This window comes from Chrysemys picta, chromosome 9, assembly GCF_011386835.1.
Source record: "Chrysemys picta bellii isolate R12L10 chromosome 9, ASM1138683v2, whole genome shotgun sequence".
NCBI lineage: Eukaryota > Metazoa > Chordata > Testudines > Emydidae > Chrysemys > Chrysemys picta.
The window spans coordinates 1,944,569-1,964,508 of record NC_088799.1 but is presented as its reverse complement, the minus strand read 5'-3'; the positions used below and the strand labels follow the sequence as shown (position 1 = coordinate 1,964,508).

Genomic DNA, 19,940 nt, shown 5'->3' with positions numbered 1-19,940 from the left:
CAACACTTCCTGATTTACTTTCTCCACACCAGCCATGATTTTATATCACATGTATATACAAAACACTCAGAGAAGGTGCAATACAAGAAATGATACAAACAATGGGGTTTGGTTATGGTTCCATCAAGGCCATGTACTTGAAGTTTGAGTTGAAATGCTGGTGCTCTGGCAGTAATTGTAGCCATCTCATTTTCCCTTGGTTTGAGTCTGAGCCCCTTTCAGCCTAAATCTCTGGCAGGTCTCCCCCCCGGGAGACAGAATCTTATTTGACACAGCAAATGGACAAATAAGATCAAATGGAAATTTTCTCCCCCTCGTCTGTCACAAGTGCAACATTTTCTCTTCCTGGTTTCTGCAGTCTCACTTGATGGCCTGGTTTGATTCCAGGCGCTCCCAGCTGAATGCCATTGTTACTAATAAACCAATAACGAGTCCATCACACTCACTTTGTCAAAGCAGATGAGGTTCAGCTGACCACACACATTGATCCTCTGAGGACTGATGCAGAAGATTCCCTTTTTCTTCAGCCTGCCCTGCGTATAAATGATCCCCGTCGTCAAAGCAGCAGGGAGAGCTGGAGGGACTGCAATAGTGATGACATCCAGTGCCTTTTTCACCACTTCTCCTGCCTCTTCCTGACACAAAACAAGTGCTGTTATCAGCAAGAGAACATCAGCTTGCTCTATGGGACTAAGATTTCATCAGCAAGCAGGTAATACTAGGGTTGTGCCCAAAATCTTGACAGGTGCAAAAATCACTTCCCTGTTGCTGAAATGTAGCCACTTCTGGGGTGGAACATGGGAGCTGTTTAAAAGACCCCAGCAACATGATACAACAATTTAGAGGGCAGGAAGTGAAAAATACTTGACAGTATCCTGGGGTCCTGTGTGGCCACCTTGTGTCATACTGTTGGCAGCAAAACCTGTCTATTATGAAGCTTACCTGGGTGGAAGGCTGGTTGTGCAGAGGTATAGAGCAGATGTAGGTGCTAATATACTACACCTCCTCCCCTGTTGTTGGCATAGCAGGGAAAGTATAGCTACAAAAACGGGGTCTGATTGGGATACCCTATGCTCTGCCAATCCCGGCCTACGTTTCTGGCACCCTGGGGCCATTCCAGGCTGGTACAATTAGAGCAGACCTCAGACTGCTGTAACACACACAGGACAGCACCAGGAATGGGGCAGTGCAAGGAATAGCTTTAAATCCCCGTTTCACTCCAGGCCCTGTCTTTTGCCCTGTGTGCTCGGGCTAAAGCCGAGGGTTTTGCTGACACTGCAGAAGGAAATTAGGAAAACAGAAGGCAATCACCAGAAGGCCAGGTTACTAGGGCAACAGCCCTACTTACTGCAAAAATTGCCACAGCATCGTTAATGATCCTAGGCAGGGAGGTGTTTGCTTTTATGGCTTCTCCTAAAGATGAGTTCAACTGAGACTGTCTCTCAAATTGATCGTAACAGGCAGACCAAGGGTCCCGCTAGCCCAGTATCCTGTCCCTTGTAGTGGCCAGTGCCAGGGCTTCAGAGGGAATGAATCGAACCGGGCAAGTCTGAGCGATCCATCCCCTGCTGTCAGGTCCTAGCTTCTGGCAACGGGAGGGTTAGGGACACCCCGAGCATGGGGTTATGCCTCTGACCAACTTGGCTAAGAGCCATTGATGGACCTGTCCTCCAGGAACTTATCTCATTCTTTTATTACCCCAGTTATACTTTTGGCCCTCACAACATCCCCTGGCAACGTGGGCTGACTGCGTTGTGTGAAGAAATACTTCCTTTTGTTTGTTGTAAACCTGCTGCCTGTTAATTTCATGGGTGACTCCTGGTTTTTGTGTGATGTGAAGGGGTAACTAACACTTATTCACTTTCTCCACACCACTCATGATTTTACAGACCTCTATCATCTCCTCCCTTAGTCGTCCTTTTTCTGAGCTAGACAGTCCCAGTCTTTCTAATCTCTCCTCATAGGGAAGCTGTTCCAAACCCCTAATCATTTTTGTTGTCCTTCTCTGTATCTTTTCCAATTCCAATGTATTGTTTTTCTAGCGTCCTGTGCAGATACAGAATTGCTATCTGCGGATGCAGATACCCACAGATATAAAGTGGATGTCGGCGGAGCTGCAGGGCTCTACCAGGAACTGCAGTGGAGAAAGCAGCAGCATGTCGGGCCGCTGCTCGCAGGAGCCAGTGCCCAGCTGGGCAGCTCCTCCAGGCGTGGCTGTACGGCTCCCAGCCCTGCTCACTGGGGTGGGAGCCCCTGGTCACGCTAGTTTGCAAATGGTTCACATGCCCCTGGACAGAGATGCAGACAGCTACCATGCTTACAAAAGTGGCCTCTAATTTGGGCACCCCAAATGTCTGAGGGACAGCTGGAGATACCGCCGGTGTGACTGGCAGACGTGCTGAGCACCTGCAATGCCTGCTGGTTCCAGCTATGTTCCCAGCTGCTCAGCCCCTCTGAATATGATGCCCAAGGGGTCTCAAGTTGGGGCCTCCAAAACTAAGGCACTGAAAATTATAGCCACTTTTAAAATCATGGGCCTAAGTGACTCGCCCAAGACCACAGAACGAGACACTGCAGACCTGGGATTCAAATGAGGAACTCCTAGCTCAATCCACTAGAACGTGCCATATCTGAAGCATTACCAGTGTCCAGTCTGTGTTCACCATTCCTCCCCCACTGTTCCTATATCAGACCACGCGGTGCACCAATCTCACTCGATTTTTCTGTCTGTTGTAGGTAACTCGAAGGTGTCTGTCTTGTTAGTATCTCAGCACTGATGGGAGCTGACACATTCCGTATCTGGCAGGACTGAATTTCAGGTAAGTCTGACAATATGGACATCCAGGTTCCTGCAGCTTTGATTGTCTCACCTTGTATGTTCTGTATTCCAAGTGAGAACATTAAATATAGAAGGAGACGCTGTAGAGCAGGACTGGGTTGTATTTTCAACACACTTTCCTGGAAAACAGCTTGAGGTAAATTCACTTTCTGAACCAAATGTTTGAAGATTGACTAGGGAATATATTTTTCCCCTTTGGAACAAACTGCAGAATAAAGATTTTTGCCTCTCAGGATTTGGCCTTTTCATTGGCTTCTCCAAACATGGCCCAGTTCCTAGCAGCTTTCAAAAAGCTGCCTTTTCCAGTCTGGCACTTTTCTGTGTGTCACCCACACCGTGTGGCGCATTTGTGATTTTTTTTTTTTAATACAAAATCTAGGAATGTGCAAAAGTGCAGAACATATTGCAAATAATTTCTGTGGTGTATTTGTTGCATTTCACATCATCTGCCTTCCTGCTCTGAACTGTTGCATTCGTGAAATATCATGACTATTTTTAAATGAACATGTTAAGCATTGACAGCGCACTCAGTGCTGTATGAGCCCCAGCTATAAAGAGAATCTTTATCTCAAAGAGCAAACTAAAGGACACACTGGGGAGACCTCCGAGGAAATGTTAACATAGAATATTTGTGGGGGTTTGCACCTTGGTATGAAAATGAGAAGTGGTGCTTTTTTGTTTGTTTCTGTAAAAAGATTCATTTTAAAATGACCCCACATTCTAGTGCAAATATGTAGTGAAAATAAGACCAAATTTCATAAGTGCAACAAAATGTAAGACACTCCACATTTTTGTGCCCTCTGAATTTTGTTGTGGCGATTTGTCCCACTCACCCCGTTTAGTGCAAAAACACACACTGTATAGATCATTCCAATGGTCGCAAGCCCTATGAGGCACATCAGGAACCGTAAGGCGTCTCTGTACAGCTTGAAATTCATGGGCTTAGGGTAGAGAATAGACCTGACCAGGTCTCCTTTGGCTGTGTTGAAACCTGAAGTGACAAACCAAACCCACAAGACATCAGTAAATGGTGGAATTGGTTCGAAAAGTTCATTAAGAAAAATGGTGGAATGAGAAGATTCATAGCTACTGTAACTTAAAAAGAGAGCCCCAGATCTCACATTACAATTCATAAAAGCTACTATATGGAAACATTCTTTCCAGAGACGGTGATATTTGTCTTAAGCAATCATCAGCATGTCCAATCCTGCAAACGCGCACTACTGTGTGTCGTACTTACTACCATGAGCAGACGCATATAGGTGTCTTCGGGAGGACTAAACACAATAGTAAGTAATTGTGTGATTGGGCACTCAGTGATCACGAAAAGTTGATTGCCTAGTAGGTTTGCCTTCAAATAAAGGTCAGATAACATTGTACTGTAAACCTTGGGGATCCTTCCAAGTGATTACTTGAGCTAGAAGATTCAGTGGCAGGTGCTGGATTTTCGTGCTGGTTTTACAATACAGAAGAGATTAAGAGCATTGTGAGGATGTTTTGAGTCTCCCATCTGTGGCTGAGGTGTGCCATCCACTGCTAACCCAGTCCTCATGAAGGCTCTGTGAAACCCGTTGGTTTGTGGGAGGATGAGTTTCAGGGAACCTTACTACTGGGTCTTGGGAAAGCAGATTTTTACCTTGAGTTTCAGATTCACCTGAACCCAGAATCTGTCTGAAATTTGGCTAAAACAAGCACCCAAGCGAGTTGCATCAAATCAAAAGACATTTTCTGAGATCCCTCCATCCTCCAAAAGGTCTGCTCTGCTGCTGCCCTTAGCCATCGTCTGTGGTGAGGCAAGTGCCTCTCTACTTCCTCTTATGCTTCAACTTCTTCAGTGGGTGGATGGGTGGCATGGCTGGTCTGCTGTCCTCTCTTACTACTTTTCTGGGAAAGGAAAAGACATGGAGAGGTGGACCTGCTCCTCCTTTTTCAAATCCTCTGCATCCGCCATTCTCTCTCATCACCAGAAGTTGGTCCAATAAAAGATCTGACCTAACCCACCTTGTCTCTCTAAGAACTGATCTAGCATTAGCAGTGTTGATTGGCCCCTGACCTGATCTTGGAGGGTCTATGGTTTTGGATAAAATAATAATGGAAGTTTTTGAAGCTGTAACAGCAAGCAGAAAAACTAAAATGCATGTATTAAAAATAGGCTTGGCTAGAGGTTTTAAGCATTAAGTGTTACAGGCTTAGAGTGAGACCTAGAAGTTAGCAATATGCATATTGTGATAAATAGGGTAAACTCACGAATGAACAGATGGTAGCATCTTAGGGGCTTTCTGCAGTAAGAGCTAACCTCTATGATGTACCAAAACTATTTGGAAAGGGACGGATGCAAATGATTGGTTTAACTGTCGGAAATGTCATTATGGGCAACCGGAATACCACATATGGATGACTGGAACCCTAAAATAGAGCTCCCAGAATACCAGATATGAATAGATGGCTGTGACTTGATCACACATGGTCCAGATGCATGTGGGTGGAATGGAACAGTGTATGAGAGGTTGTCAAGCCAGCCCCTAGTTGGGACACCAAGGATGGCCAAATGGCTGAAGCCTGACTACAAACACGCCCCCTGTAATGATCTCCACTTTTTCTTTTATCTTAGCTGTTGCTTATAACTTTATGGAGACTGATATGTCAACACTGGGGGATTGCTTTATGTGGAGCCCGCCTAAGGCTGTAAGCATGCATGATCCGGGGGTGTTTTGTTAGACAGATCTGGTTTTGTATAGTTATGCTTATGCTTGGATTTATTTGAATTTTAAGTACCATCTTCATGTTTTTTATTTGTGTGCTCTACCAATCTCAACTCAGGGAACGTTCTCCTGTAGCCACCTGAGCAGAGAATCTATTAGTGCCTTGTGCAGTTTGCACCCTAAACTCCTTTAAGGCTACAGCAGGATCGGAGCAGTGCAGTCTCTCGCCTACCCTCCCCCAGTGAGGAAGTGGCAGAGCAGCCGGAGCACCCTCGGGTGTTGTTCATTCCTTTACACTCTGATGTGTCTCCTTTGCGCTGAACTCAAACTCTCAGGTTCAGACCAACTCTTGCGGCCTGGCATAGCCACTGTTGTTTAAAAAGCTAGATGCTTGTGCAAACCCATGGAAACGTATCCAGAATGTGATGCTCCACCCAAGGGAGCTCTTTCCTGATCACAAAATAAATCACCAGCAATGGAATAGCCATCCTCACTCAGCCATCCCAGCCCTCCACTCAGGCACAGGACAAGAGCGTGGTGGTGCTCAGCAAACCTGGGCTCTATTGGACTGTCGGAAACCCCTTGCCAAAAGCACCCTCTAACCAGGCATCTGAACCAGGTGGGGACTGTTAGCTGGAGCACAGCTGCCATGGGGCCCGACCAGGAGGGTGTCAATCCCGCAGCTAGCCAGGTCCTGGAGAGGAGCTGAGTATGGGACTCTGTTCTAGCATTTAGGGCTGCGTTACTGTACAGCGGTGGTCCCACACAGTATATCTGGGCGCTGTAGGCTTTAGGGCTAACGCCGTAGCATGCTGTAGTATTTTTTTTAAAGGGTTATGCCAAGAAATAGACATTTGGTGCAGACAGAGATCTTGGCCAAACGCTGCTCTCAGCCAGACTGGGGTGAATTTGGAGTAAATCCATTAACATCCATGTGACTGGTATGACAGAGGATTGGACTCGTAGGGTACAGCTACCCTGCAAACCCACCCATCCCCCCGCCACCCCATGGCAACAAGTCTGAGCCCTGGTCACCTGACTTGGGCTTGCAGCACTCACGCTAGGGGGCTAACAATAGCCGCGGAGATGTGAGGGTTCGGGCTGGACCTTGTGCTCTGAAACCCTCCCACCTCGCCAGGTGTCAGAGCCTGGGCTCCAGCCTGAGCCCGAAAGTCTACACGGCTATTTTTAGCCTCACAGCTCGAGCTCTGTGAGCCCGAGTCAGTTGAGCCAGGCTCTGAGACTTGCTGCTGAGGGTCTCTCTTTGCAGTCTAGACGTGTCCTTAGCCTGGTCCAGCTACTGCGTTAGAGAAAAGCGCCGTGAAGAGTGAATTGACTCACCAGTCCTCAGCACAACAGCTCTCGCTGGCCCGTTGCCATCTGCCTTGGTCTGGATGACCTCTGTTCCACAGAAAAGGACATGTCTTTTGTAATCCTCTGCGCAGCATGTTCTCCAGGGCCTGGAGTCCTCAGCCTGGGGCAAGTGGGTCTTTGTTACTGGAATGCTTTCCCCTAGAGGAGATCGGATTGCGTTAAGGAAAGTGCAGTGCATTCCAAAACCCGTGGGCATCCCTTTGAAGCCTGCACAGTAAACCATTTGTAGCGTGTGTTGTGGTAAACGGCAGCTAGCCCAAGTGGCGACAAACAAGTTTGGAAAATTATTATTATTTCTATTTCTGGCCCTCATCACTGTAGCGTCTGAGCGTCTCACAATCTTCCATGTGTTTATCCACTCACACCCCTGTGCGGCAGGGTGGGGCTGTTGGCCCATTGTACAGATGGGCACGGAGAGAATAGGTGACTTGCCCAAGGTCACACAAGTGAGTCCATGGCAGAGCAGGGAAGGGAACCTGGCTCTCCCAAGTCCCTTACAAGTGCCCTGAGCACTGGAGCATCTATGCCTGCATGGATGTGTCCCTCTTCGGTGTGCATGGGGCTGCACAGGCAAATGAATAAGGGTCCATGTGAATAGTCCATGCTCAAGTCAGCGGGACAATGCCTGAGCCCTGACTCACCAAGGTAAATCGAAGACCTGATTTGTCCTTGCTCACTGAGGTCAATGATACTCCTCACGTGAGTAAGGATTTCAAGAACAGGTTTTCAATAGCTGCTCACCGTAAATGAAGACCTGAGTTGATGCTACCAGCATCCAGCCTGTTGGCTCCCAGGTGTCTGGCTGTTTGGAACCTGACCCTGGAGTCACGAAGTTATTCCCTAGGGCAGTTTAAATATTTCATTACCCAAGACAAGGGGAAGCTTTTAGTCACATGCCTGTCTGCTAACAAATATCTTCGCTATGTCCAAGCAGAACACACCCAGTGGGCTGCTGAGTATACCAGCTGCTTTACATCCTAACCTGACACGGGTTTGCGGTGGGGAATGTCAGCAGGCTCCGTCAGTGCAGGAGTAGTCAGGCAGCTCAAACTCTCTGATCCCCTGTCCTCAAGTAAATCCTGTGAGTGCCTTGCCCTGCCCTGTGGGTCTTACTGCTTATCTCCTCAACCATCGCTGCAAAGTACAAGATTGTGCCCTGACAGTTTTCTCTTCAAAGACTTGCTTCCTCCAAAAAAAAAGTCTTATGCAACAGTTGCAAAGCCACAGCTTTGTGAGGTCTGTGATTTTAAGATGGGCCACGCACCATCCTTACCTGTCAGCATGCCTTCATTCACAACGCACCCACCGCTGATCAGGATGGCATCGCATGGCATCAGGGCTTTGCCCCCTGCCAAAGCCAGCACATCTCCTGGCACCAGATGCCATGACTCTAGCTCTTGGAAGCCTGCAGACAATGTGAGATGCAAACCTTTAGTGCTGATCTCTCGCGTAAGCAGAAAATAGTTCCAAGCACGCCCCTGACCAGACCAATTACTCCTTGCTTTGTAATGTTTTGTAAGTACAGATGGGCATAGCTGCCAGTCTGTCTGCGCCTCTGAGCCCCTTCCTGGTCTCTCTCTGAGTGCACCCTCTCGGGTGTCTGGCCTGGAGCCTTTACCCATCCCAGGGTGGAATTCTGCCGTTCTACTCTTAGACTGAGCCTGGGGCTACAGCACCATGGGTCTGACTGGGCTTGGCACCTGTGCTTTGAGAATCTGTGAGCAGTGGTGCACCATGGCCAGCCTGCTGAAACCAGTCTATTGCGGATGTACAATCGGAACAAAGCTTTTAGAGAACAGGGATTGTAAAATAACAATCGGGGTACATGAATGTCTCTCCTACCTAAGATTTACCCTCCCCGATGGTAACCGAGACAGGTCTAACTTCTTCAGACACCCCAGCGGGTGCCTGTGTCTTAGTCTGGTTCCCCCAAACAAATACCCCTCTCTTGAGGGAATGCCCTTTGGACCCTGCCTGGGTATTCCTGGGCCTTTGCCTGTCCTGGCATTGTCTCTTACCCACTTCTCTGCAGACATCTGAGGTTATCTTGAGCAATTCCTTCCTTTCCTGCTTGTTTTTCCCGACAGACCCCATTAACCTAAACCCTGGGTTCTCAATCGTGGGGGTGCATCTGACTTTTGGGGGGAGCACGGCAAGCGAGGCTAAATTTGAGTGAGTGGCGTTGCAACCTGGTGCATTGGGTGGCAGCCCTGCTCGCTCCTGGGGGTTAGTGTTTGGACCTCCCAGAAGACGTGAGCCTCTAGAAAGGGTTTTCACAAGGGCAGGATGAATGTCCTGCTCGCTAACAGAAGGGGGCCTTCAAGTAAAAAGAACAAAACTAAGTGGGGGCATGATTTCAAAAAAGATCTAGAACCCCTGACCTAAACTAATGTCTCCTAAACATCCCAATGAGCAGAGCACCATGCAATATTCATAATTCTTACAGAACTCCAGATCTGTCACAGAAGGGTCTGAACAAGGATCCTGGAAACAAACTCCCCCCCCCCGCCCCCCTCCCCCCCCCATCATGTGGTGAAAGTTTGGATGTTGATCCAAACACGGAGACTGAGACTGATCTCCTCAATGGGTCCAAACAAGAACTTTGGATCCAAACACCTGCCGCTGAGCAATCTGAATCCAATCTTCCTCGCTTGGCCCTGTTTCTAATGGGAATGTTCAGCTGCAGACGTTAGACGGGTGCCATTGAGGTACACTCTTGCTCTGGCAAAGACAGCTCAGCTCCCCCATGCAATGGATCAGTTTTACCAAGGCACGGCATGGCCATTTAAACCACACTCATGATACCGTATGTACAAGATTGGTGCATGAGAACACACGTCAGCATTCTTAGTGAGGTGAGCCAATAGACTGGAGTGAGATGAAAGGGAAAACCGTCCCAGAAAGAATTTTAAGAGGTCAGTTGTTGCCCTACTTACACTCAATGCTGACATGAGCTGCTGTAACATTGGAACTGAAAACAAAAGAAACAGAAAAACGGAACAGGACGCACCTTCGTCTTTCCTGCACACAGTGACCCTGACACTGTTATGCGACTCCACCAGCCTGTGCAGTTTCATAGATTGCTGCAAATCGGGGGCGGGGGGAGGGGAGAGACAGAATGAAGTGTTGAGTGTTAACAGCTGTACAAAGAAAGGCATTATGTCATTCAGTAACTAACTCTTACTCTTGTTTGTATTGCTGTGTCTACCAGAGCCTCAATCAGGACGGACTGTGCTAGGAGCTGTACAAATTTATAGGAAGATAGCGTCTGCAACGTGCGGACAGAAACATCTAATTTTAGACAAGGTGTAACACATGGGTGTAGCAAACCACAAGCTGGAATGTGGAAGGGAGGATGAGGGTAGATTGTTAGATGATTAGTCTTGCCAGGGGTATTAACTAATAGTTCCAAGATACAGCAATGTTTATATATCTTTTCTAAAGGCTGGGATCTCCAAAGGAGCCTTCTCCCAGCCATATATCAAGCAGCTCCCATTGAGAGCCAGCCTTCCTGGTACAATCACTTCGACAACGTAAACGTCTCGGATTCTACAGCTTTTCCTCGTGCTGCTTTGTTCATGTCTGAGAGGACGGAGCCAGAATCTTCCCAAACTAAAGGAATCTACAGACCCTTGGCAATGTCTAACCATTACGTTATCATTGTCCTTATCTTGATGCCATCGTCCACACCACGCTCAGGGATAAGGAGGAGAATTTACTCCATAATTTAGCACTTGTTTAAGCAAAAGGAAAATCACATGTACGGACCAAGTGCCAGTGATCTATTGTACCCTGTGAAAAGGCGATCTTCTCTCTAGTGTACCTTCCTCTCCTGCAGAGTCCACTCCCTGAGCGGGATTTGGGGACAATCAAAGAGCTCGACCCCAGAGAACCAATTCCAGGATCTGCAATGAGCCTGCTGCACACTGGGGCAAGACTTCAGGACCTTTGCTGGGGGTGGGTGGATACATCTACAGTGCAGACATGGTCAGAAGCTCCCAGTTATGTACCTCAGTATTGAATCTTGGGGCTGTGGTTCCAGGAGCTTTCAGTCACTGGGGCCACAACAACGGCACTGATTCAACCTAGTTTTATTACTGAATAGTGACTGAAACTGTAACAGTGCTGGCCTGCTTCCAATGTGAGGAGCTAGCTGTTTGTTCTGTACCAGGCTGTGTGTAACATGCAATGTTCTCTGAGCTGGCTGGCAGCAGTAACCCTTTCCCTTCTCCGCGGGGCAGGGGCTCTCACCTTTCTGAGATCATACACGGTTAAGGCGATCGAAAGGAGGGACATGATTATGATAGCAATGGCATACTCCTTATAATCCTCAGCGAACCATAGACACACACTGAAGAGTTGGAACACGTAAAATGGATTTAAGACCTGTTTGGAGACAGAACAGTAGCGCAGGATTGCCAGGTGTCTGGTTTCCGACTGGAACGCCCAGTCGAAAAGGGCCGTGAGAAGTCCGGTCGGCGGTGCTGTGGCCAGCAGGTCCAGCTCCTAGGCGGGGGGCACAGGGCTGCCCCCACCCCGAGCACTGGCTCCCCTGCACCCCAACCCCCAGCCCAGAGCCCCCTACCACACCCTGAACCCTCATCCCTGGTCCCACCCCAGAACCCACACCCCCACTCCAGAGCCCGTACCCCTCCTGCACCCCAATACCCTGCCTCAACCCACAGCCCCCTCCTGCACTCCAAATCCCTTGCCCCCCCCCAGCCTGGAGCCCCCTCTTGCACCCCAAGTCCCTCATCCCTGGCCCCACCCCAGAGCTCGCACCCCCAGCCAAATCCCTCACTCCTCCCCCCCCCCGCATCCCAGCCCCCGGCCCACTGAAAGTGAGTGAGGGTGGGGGAAGCGAGCCACGGAGGGAAGGGAAATGTAGTGAGAGTGGAGCAGGGCCTCGGGGAAGGGGTGGGGCAGGAGGCGAGGCCTCAGGACAGGGACAGGGCTAGGGTGTTTGGTTTTGTGCAGTTAGAAAGTTGGCAACCCTACAGTAGCGGGGAGTTAAGAAGCCATATTTATCCTGCTCGGTTATATTCAGCTGGCTCAATCCAGTTAGAGATGGGCCTAAATCAAAGCCCTAGATCCAATCTCCCGTGCTAGCTTTGATAGCGCTGGCTGCAACCTACGCAGCCTGGGCCCATCTCTGTTCGCTGGATCCGAGCTGGAACGCTGGATCCAAACCCCTTGAGCAGTGGGGAAGTAAGTTTGGATGTGAAGGTCTTAGCTCAAGCCTGGTTCTCTGAGAGAAGTGGAGCAGAGAAGGTTCAGACTGTGGAACGAGGGTGGAGTCGCACAGGCCATGTTGTGCTGGCCTTTGTCAGTTAAAAGATACATTCTTTGTAGAGCATCCTAGAGGTGCACAGCCCTTCGCAAGACAAAGGGCCTGTAGTGCCGGCCCAGGACGCAGACCCCAACAAAACACAAAGCAGGGGTCCGGCCTGGAAGGGGGTGGAGGGCGGAATGGTGAGGGGATCAGTGTGTGACAGTTACCTGGAAGGGTTTTAAGTTGGAATTTGGAGAAGAGGGAGCGTGCTTACTGGAGGGTGAGCCAAATGCCAAACAACCCATGTGCCATATATCTGCTCTTCATGTCCAAATAGCCCCCAAAATAAAAGCAATGAAAATGCAGTTTACCTCTTTGATGAGTAGTTTCCAAACAGGGACAACCTGAATATCAATGGCATTTGGCCCACATATTAGCCTCCTGCATAGGGTAAGGATGGAGCGCTATTAAAGGAAAATCTGGCTTTCTCGCTCATTTAACTGTGTGCCCTGACAATGCAACTCAAGCAGCTCCAGTGAGAGTTAGTTCTGATCCCATTTTAAAACATAAACACACAAGGCTGCAAAAACCTTGGCTCCAAAGAGACCGAGACAAGATGTGATGTTTTCCATGTGCTAGTTGCATAGATGCGTCAGTTTTGTGGCAGATAGAAGCACAGACCCAGGATATCATAATTGTTTATGCACTTTTGTGTACACAACTGTGAGTGCACACTTTGCACACCCAATCAATACACTGCACAAATAGCTGAAGAAACTGCACGAGCTAAGCGGCAGTAAGCTATAAACATGGCCAGTTGCAAGTGCAGTCATCGCAGTTGTGCATGCAATCATAAGTAAGCGCACAAATGATATGCCCACATTTTTGCACATCCAGTTGGATGCACACAATTATAAACATCTATACCATAGATGTTAGTGTCAGAAAAGCTCTCTCCATCCATAAGAACTACATGCATAGCTCATCGGCACAATATGGCCTTAAAGAAACAAATCTTTCTCTCCTGCAAAAATCCCACGTAACTAGTATCAAAAAATTCCATACCTAAAACTAAACGTTTTAAATACAAATCTCACTGTATTAGAGGAACAAGATGGGCGAGGTCTCTCTCACCAACAGAAGTTGGTCCAATAAAAGATATTACCTGACCCACCTTGTCAACCATGGCTACAACTACACTGCAAATCTCTCTGTATATAATTTAGAGCATTCTGAATGCAAGACTGAATGTGAACTCAGTTTACGAGTTGGATTATTTGCAATATACAAACAAATGAATGCAAAAAATTATTTATTTATTTTGCATTTGAACTGTAGAAACACTTAAAGACGCCAGTCAGGGCCAGGACCCTATTTTCCAGAAATGCATTAATTTACAGGAATAAACTCAATAGTTAGAACTCATTAATTTCTAACAATTTATTTACACTGATCTCTGCTGAGGGAGCTCCACTAGAAGCTAATCTGTGCTGTTTTATGGAGACTTTACTTTTGTTCTTATTTTGGAGTAAAAGAAACAGCAAACTAATTCAGACTGGAAGGCTATGGTAACTTTTTGAATGGAAACACATAACAGTGATAAACATTCAGGGACACATTTCCAAAAGTCTCAGTAGGGAACTGAGCCCATCCTCTAGTTGTCTGTATATAATTTTTCATGTAAAATCATTTTCATGTACAGTCCTGCATGCACTTACATCAGTGTGCACAAATAATACAAGCAAAATTACACTCACCAGTAGTAGTGTAAATACAATTGCACCGTGCAAAATTATCAGTCACATTCAGACAATTGCCCCTTTAAGGACCAGTGTTTATAAAAGAGGACAGCACTTAGCATGTGAAAATCTGGTCCTAAACATCTACTTAAATCCATAGTACTAACTACTCAGGACATGTTGCAGTGTTACCTGATCTCCTGTTCCGCACGTCGCAAACCAGAACCAAATTTGGCATGTATATCTGAACAAGTGTGACTGTCTTCTAGGGACCTAGAAGACGGAGGAAAAGTTTTCCTGATGATGTCATTCCAAAAGAGGTTCCATTTCCTTCGAGAACTTTGTACCCAGCAGGTTAACTCACCCAACTTTCTGGAACTGTTGTTCAGGGTTGTTCCAAATATACCGGAGTTTCTGCACTTGGATGCATCTTACCTGCCAAACCAAAGAACAACAGAAGCATTTGCAAGGTATGGAACAAAAACGTTCTCACTTTATAGTTTATAGTTCCCTCTATTTATAGAACTATAAATAGAGGGAAGCTGAACTCAAGCAAGACTGATCATGCTGGTGGGGCGGGCAAGGAAAGCACTTGGAGGTGTTTGCAGCCACATTGCAGTCTCCTTTGGTTGAAGATACACACCGACAATTGTTCAATTTAGCCCGGAGTTTAGGAGCGCTCCTGAAGTTCTCACTAATACTGAGCACTCTCACGTGCACCACCAGGCTGCCATTTATGACTGGCTAGATGATTCTGTCCCTCCTGGTTGACAATAACCCAGCTTCAGAGACACAAACTTTCCTCACTTCCTGGCTGGACGACGGCGATGCAATGTACCTACCAGGGCCGGCCCACAATATTTTGGCACCTGAGGCGGGGAGCTCAAATGACGCCCCTGTGCCCCCTCGCTTCGGCCAAAACTTTGAAAGGTCTCAATTCTGCCTTCTTCCTGTTCTATTCCTCTCATGGTACTGCTCTGCTACCTACCCCAATAAAGGAGAACTAACAACTTAAAATGCCTTGTTCAAAAATGTTAAGTAACACTTAACTTTCAAACGCCTGATCAGCAAATGTAACTTTTCTTGTCTGCATAGTAAACACTGGCATTTTTATCTGTTTGAATAACCAAAGTGGGACTTTCCCTGCCTTCTTGGTTGCAAAGATTTGAACTGCTTCCTGAAGGTCCACAGTTTCGGCCAGCTCGTGCTCTATTGACGTGGTTGCAAGGCCGACCAGCTTCTCCTGTGGCATTGTGGAGCGTAGATGTGTTTTTATTAACTTCAGCTTGGAGAAGCTGCGTTCTCCACTGGCAACTGTTACAGGCTCCTCCTCCTCTCTCTCCCTGCAGCTCCTGCTGCTTTCTGTTATTCCCTCTCACCTTTTCGCCTGCCTGCCTGTTATGTCTCTTGTGCCCTCCTTCCTCCAGCACAGCACTCCACCATCTCTGTGCATCTAGAGCAGACAGAATACATATGCACCAGCAGCAGACACAATTTTCAATACTCTGGGTCCTAGTGGCGCCCCTCCACAGTCTGGCACCTGAGGCGGCTGCCTCAGTTCGCCTCATGGTAAGGCCAGCCCTGGTACCTACCTATGAAGCCATCAGCCACCTGGAAATTCTAACTAGTACAGAGTGCAGTATCCTGTCGCCTCAGCTCCGTGAGCATCAGACCTATGCCCTCATTGCACTGGCTTGCCGTAGAATACCAAGTCACATTCAAGGCCATTTGCTTTAATGAGAAGTGTGGAGGGAAAACTCTGCTCATGTGTTCTCCAATTTACCCTCTTAAGGCCTGGCCCCATGAGACGTTGCACACTTGAATGGGAGAGAAAAGGTCTCAGCTCCTTGCAGGATCAACCTGTAACATTACAATAACTCTCCATTGCAATCAATAGTTTAGAAGGCACAGGGATTTTGTACTGGCTTTTAGGAAGGGGCCTGTGACCTGGGATTAGAGGATTATGCTATTTGCTCTTGGCCGCTTTGAAAACTTGTTTGTCTACTTAAATGTTTTGACGGATATGAAAGATTTGTTGAAAGGCGCTGTTATTTGAGGGCTGGGGGGGTTTAAAACATGATTAATTCCATCCCCTGAAGAATGTTATGAGTCACTCTCCACTTTCACACTATGCCTGTGGATTGAAATAACTGGCACTAAATTTAAATATGGATGTTTATATATTCCCAGGAGGAAAAAAAGCTTTGTTCAAACCCAGTTAAGGTTGTAAAACTGTACCAGTAGCTTCGGCTAGAAACCTTATTGGAAATATCAAAATAAATGCTAACAAGTCGGGAATGTAGTTATTGAAGATGCATGATGACAGGTTTCAGAGTAGCAGCCGTGTTAGTCTGTATCCTCAAAAATATGCATTCGAAGAAGTGGATTGTAGCCCACGAAAGCTTATGCTCTACTAAATTTGTTAGTCTCTAAGGTGCCACAAGTACTCATCTTCTTTTTGAAGATGCATATAACATCTGCATGGGGTCCCAGCCCTGTGGCCTAGTGGCTAGGGAAAAAGGCTGGCAATCAAGATACCTGGACTTCTAGTCTCAGGGATTACACTGATTTACTGTGTGACCTTGGGCATGTCATTTAATTTCTCAATGTGATACTTGCCCTATCTGTAAAATGGGGATAATGGTGCTTACACACATCTATAGAGGGCTTTGAGATCTCTTCAAATCAATAACTCACCTACCATCTCCCCAGCCCTTGGCTTGGATTTCCAAACTGTGTTTGAACTGTTTGCAGAGGGAAGGAAGGATAAGGTTTTAGCAGGGGCAGTCGGGTGTGTAATATCCTACCTCGGAATAACGGTTGCAAAATGCAATTTGGTGCAGCCAAAGGCAAAAAACTAAAATGTTTTCCAGAGCCAGGGACAGAGCTCAGCCATCCTGAGGAGGGATGGAATATCAGCACCGAGCAAGGGAGGAGACCAGGAACTCTCCAATTTCATTCACCCTTCAATCTTCTCAGCTAGTGCCGTACACTGGACCAGTGATTCTCAGCCTGTGGACCCCCAGCTGAAGTCTGGGGTGACGTGGGTTGGGATCCTGCTCCCACTGCGCTGTGAAAGCTCAGCTGCTCAGTCACTTACAGCCAGTTTCTCCTCTGATGCCAGGAGCAGCCCATAAACCAGTCTGTTAATCCCTGTGCCAGGGCCGGGAGTCCACTTGTGGGGCGCCTACAGCAAGATGCTTCTTGGAGGGTTCTCCACCCCATCTCTTCCCTCCTTCCTCCCCCTCTCCTTTGTAAGACTGATGCAGTGCCTCCCTCAGAAGGAATGACAGGGCAGGAATGGCTTTCCCCGCAGAGAGTGAGGGAGAGGGCCTGGTGACAGGTCTTTTCCCAGAGAAGGCCAGTGGAGTACCCTGATCTTCACCCAGGTAGCTCTATCTGTTGACCATGGCACTTACGCAGATGCAGGCATTCTTAATGCCATGTTAAATTCAGGCATGTCTCACAAACAGGTTTCAACCTGTCACCTCCCGCGCACACATTTTTATTTATTTATTTATTTGTTTTTTTGTTTTGCATGTCCCCAAAGCAGTCTCTGATTAATGCAAAGGATTCTGGGGCACGTCTCATCTAACAGGAGTTAACATAAGACCATGTTAACTCCTGTTATATGAACCATGTTTTAAAGTCACTTACTTTTAAATCTGGTTTCATTATGGCTTTGTTTATGATGGAGTTTTCATCAGCAATGATTGGATAATCTGATCTAAACTTGTTCAGTGCAGACACCGAGATCCACATCACCTTCTTCCGGGAATAAATTTGAAATTCATCCTAGAGAAACAGAAACCAGAAGCCATCATGAATTTGCACGAAGAAATCCTGCACATAGGTGAGGTCCCGAAAGCATGTGTATTACAGTCCCTTTGAGAATGATAACACTGACCAGTAATGGCCCTGCTCCTCAGTTGCTTTAAATCCACATAGCTCCATTGTCCTCAGTGACACTATGCTAATTTACACCAGCTAAAGATCTGGCCCGGAAATGAAACATTCAGCCTGAAAGGTGGGATTTCACTCTTCATTGTCTGTGGCTTTATTAACAAGAGCAAAGGTGAAAGAAGGGTTTAGAATGTATAGGACTTGCATTTGTTTTTCACACGCGTCTCTTTGAGCATTTGATGCTGGTGAGCAGAATGCTTTCCGACATTTATATCTGATGGGCATTTCCGAGTTGATAGACAATGCCGTGGCAGTCACGCACTGTCACAGACGTTCCCAGGGATGGAGTCGCCTTCCTACGCCTGTGTTCTTCATGGGCTTTCTAAGCAAAGCAATCCCCCCCTCCAGAAATAAAGTAACGCCGTGCAGTGCTCCTGTTCCCTGTCTGAGCAGGGGGGTCATGGATCAAAGAGAGGTGGAAGGGAAGGAATGTATTCCAGAAATCCCAGGTTGTAGAAGAGCAGCCACTGCCCCCCTGGGGCTGGACCCATGAAAGTGTGGCTCTCACGTCCTTGCCCTGGGTTCCCCCTTGGGGACCACAGGGGGTTATTTGGATCAGTTGTGGAGGCCCCTCTTTTGTACACAGGGAGTGCAGAGACCCTCCTTCGTGGCCATTCTGCCCACTCACCGTGCGGCCCTGTTGCAGGGCTGAAGTGCAAGGGAGGGCGTTGGGCAACATAAAGCACATCATGCTGTCGGCCAGGGATTCTCGACCTGAGGATTGCGATCACCCTGCCCTTCCCATAGTGCTAAATGGAAGGTGGTTCTCAGCTAGGTGGGAGGGAGGCTCGAAGAAGGATGGGGAGGGGATGGAGAAGGCTGAGTACCACTCCTGTAAGTAAAGATGGAGGAGTAACGGTGACATCCTCCAGCAACCTCAAAATGTAGATAATAAATGCTCTAGAAAATAGTAGTAACCTAAAGTAACAGAAGGTGAGCAAATATCAGTGTCCAAAGCATCTGCACTATTACACGATATCAGCAACTTGGGCATTCAAATCACATGGGAATACAAACTGTGTTATTTGCATAGAAATCTGTCCTTCCTGCAACACGTAGTTAAGATGCAGAACCAGGTGAATAACATTAATAGAAAGCCAGTTTCTTCATTAAAATTAGAAAAAAACAACAAAAAGAATAAAATGTTATGATCCTTTCATCTCTGTCGATGAAGCTAATAAGCCAGCCCTGCGGTTGAGCTAGGAGGCAGAAAAGAAGAGGAGGGCTCACAGTGTGTCCAGGATTGAAACATCTTTTAATAAATAATAAGGAATAATTATTTATTAATAATTATTAATAAAAGGGAATAAAAGGAAACAAGAAGACTTTTTATCAATACATTAGAAGCAAGAGGAAGACCGAAGACAGGGTAGGCCTACTGCTTAGTGAAGAGGGAGAAACAGTAACAGGAAACTTGGAAATGGCAGAGATGCTTAATGACTTCTTTGTTTCGGTCTTCACCGAGAAGTCTAAAGGAATGCCTAACATAGTGAATACTAATGGGAAGGGGGTAGGTTTAGCGGATAAAATAAAAAAATAACAAGTTAAGAATCACTTAGAAAAGTTAGATGCCTGCAAGTCACCCGGGCCTGATGAAATGCATCCTAGAATACTCAAGGAGCTAATAGAGGAGGTATCTGAGCCTCTAGCTATTATCTTTGGAAAGTCATGGGAGACGGGAGAGATTCCAGAAGACTGGAAAAGGGCAAATATAGTGCCCATCTATAAAAAGGGAAATAAAAACAACCCAGGAAACTACAGACCAGTTAGTTTAACTTCTGTGCCAGGGAAGATAATGGAGCAAGTAATTAAGGAAATCATCTGCAAACACTTGGAAGGTGGTAAGGTGATAGGGAACAGCCAGCATGGATTTGTGAAGAACAAATCATGTCAAACCAATCTGATAGCTTTCTTTGATAGGATAACAAGTCTTGTGGATAAGGGAGAAGCTGTGGATGTGGTATACCTAGACTTTAGTAAGGCATTTGATACGGTCTCGCACGATATTCTGATCGATAAACTAGGCAAATACAATTTAGATGGGGCTACTA

At 47.0% G+C, this 19,940-nt stretch overlaps 1 protein-coding gene and 1 long non-coding RNA gene across 5 annotated transcripts in view; one reads left to right on the top strand and one right to left on the bottom strand.

The window, feature by feature from the left end:
* LOC101941228 (probable cation-transporting ATPase 13A4) overlaps positions 1-19,940 on the bottom strand; it is a 71,263-nt gene that overhangs the window by 30,635 nt on the left and 20,688 nt on the right. The window contains exons 3-12 of one of the 3 annotated variants that reach the window (XM_005302879.5): positions 17,584-17,721; positions 14,291-14,361; positions 14,119-14,199; positions 12,559-12,628; positions 11,167-11,301; positions 9,926-9,998; positions 8,189-8,320; positions 6,883-7,053; positions 3,673-3,830; positions 447-635 (exon numbers count right to left, since the gene is read on the bottom strand). In XM_005302879.5, coding sequence (XP_005302936.2) covers positions 447-635; positions 3,673-3,830; positions 6,883-7,053; positions 8,189-8,320; positions 9,926-9,998; positions 11,167-11,301; positions 12,559-12,628; positions 14,119-14,199; positions 14,291-14,361; positions 17,584-17,721 — 1,218 coding nt within the window. Of the gene's footprint in view, positions 1-446; positions 636-3,672; positions 3,831-6,882; positions 7,054-8,188; positions 8,321-9,925; positions 9,999-11,166; positions 11,302-12,558; positions 12,629-14,118; positions 14,200-14,290; positions 14,420-14,768; positions 15,374-17,583; positions 17,722-19,940 lie in introns of those variants that run through there. The other 2 variants (XM_065557495.1, XM_065557496.1) reach the window with 2 other exon arrangements.
* LOC135973618 (uncharacterized) lies at positions 522-19,150 on the top strand. Of its 2 annotated transcripts, none has more exons than XR_010590528.1 (5): positions 522-712; positions 2,737-2,819; positions 14,196-14,396; positions 17,673-17,779; positions 19,064-19,150. It is a non-coding gene; the product is annotated as an uncharacterized LOC135973618 (long non-coding RNA). The 2 variants fall into 2 exon arrangements; XR_010590527.1 differs by having other exon boundaries at positions 527-712; positions 17,668-17,779.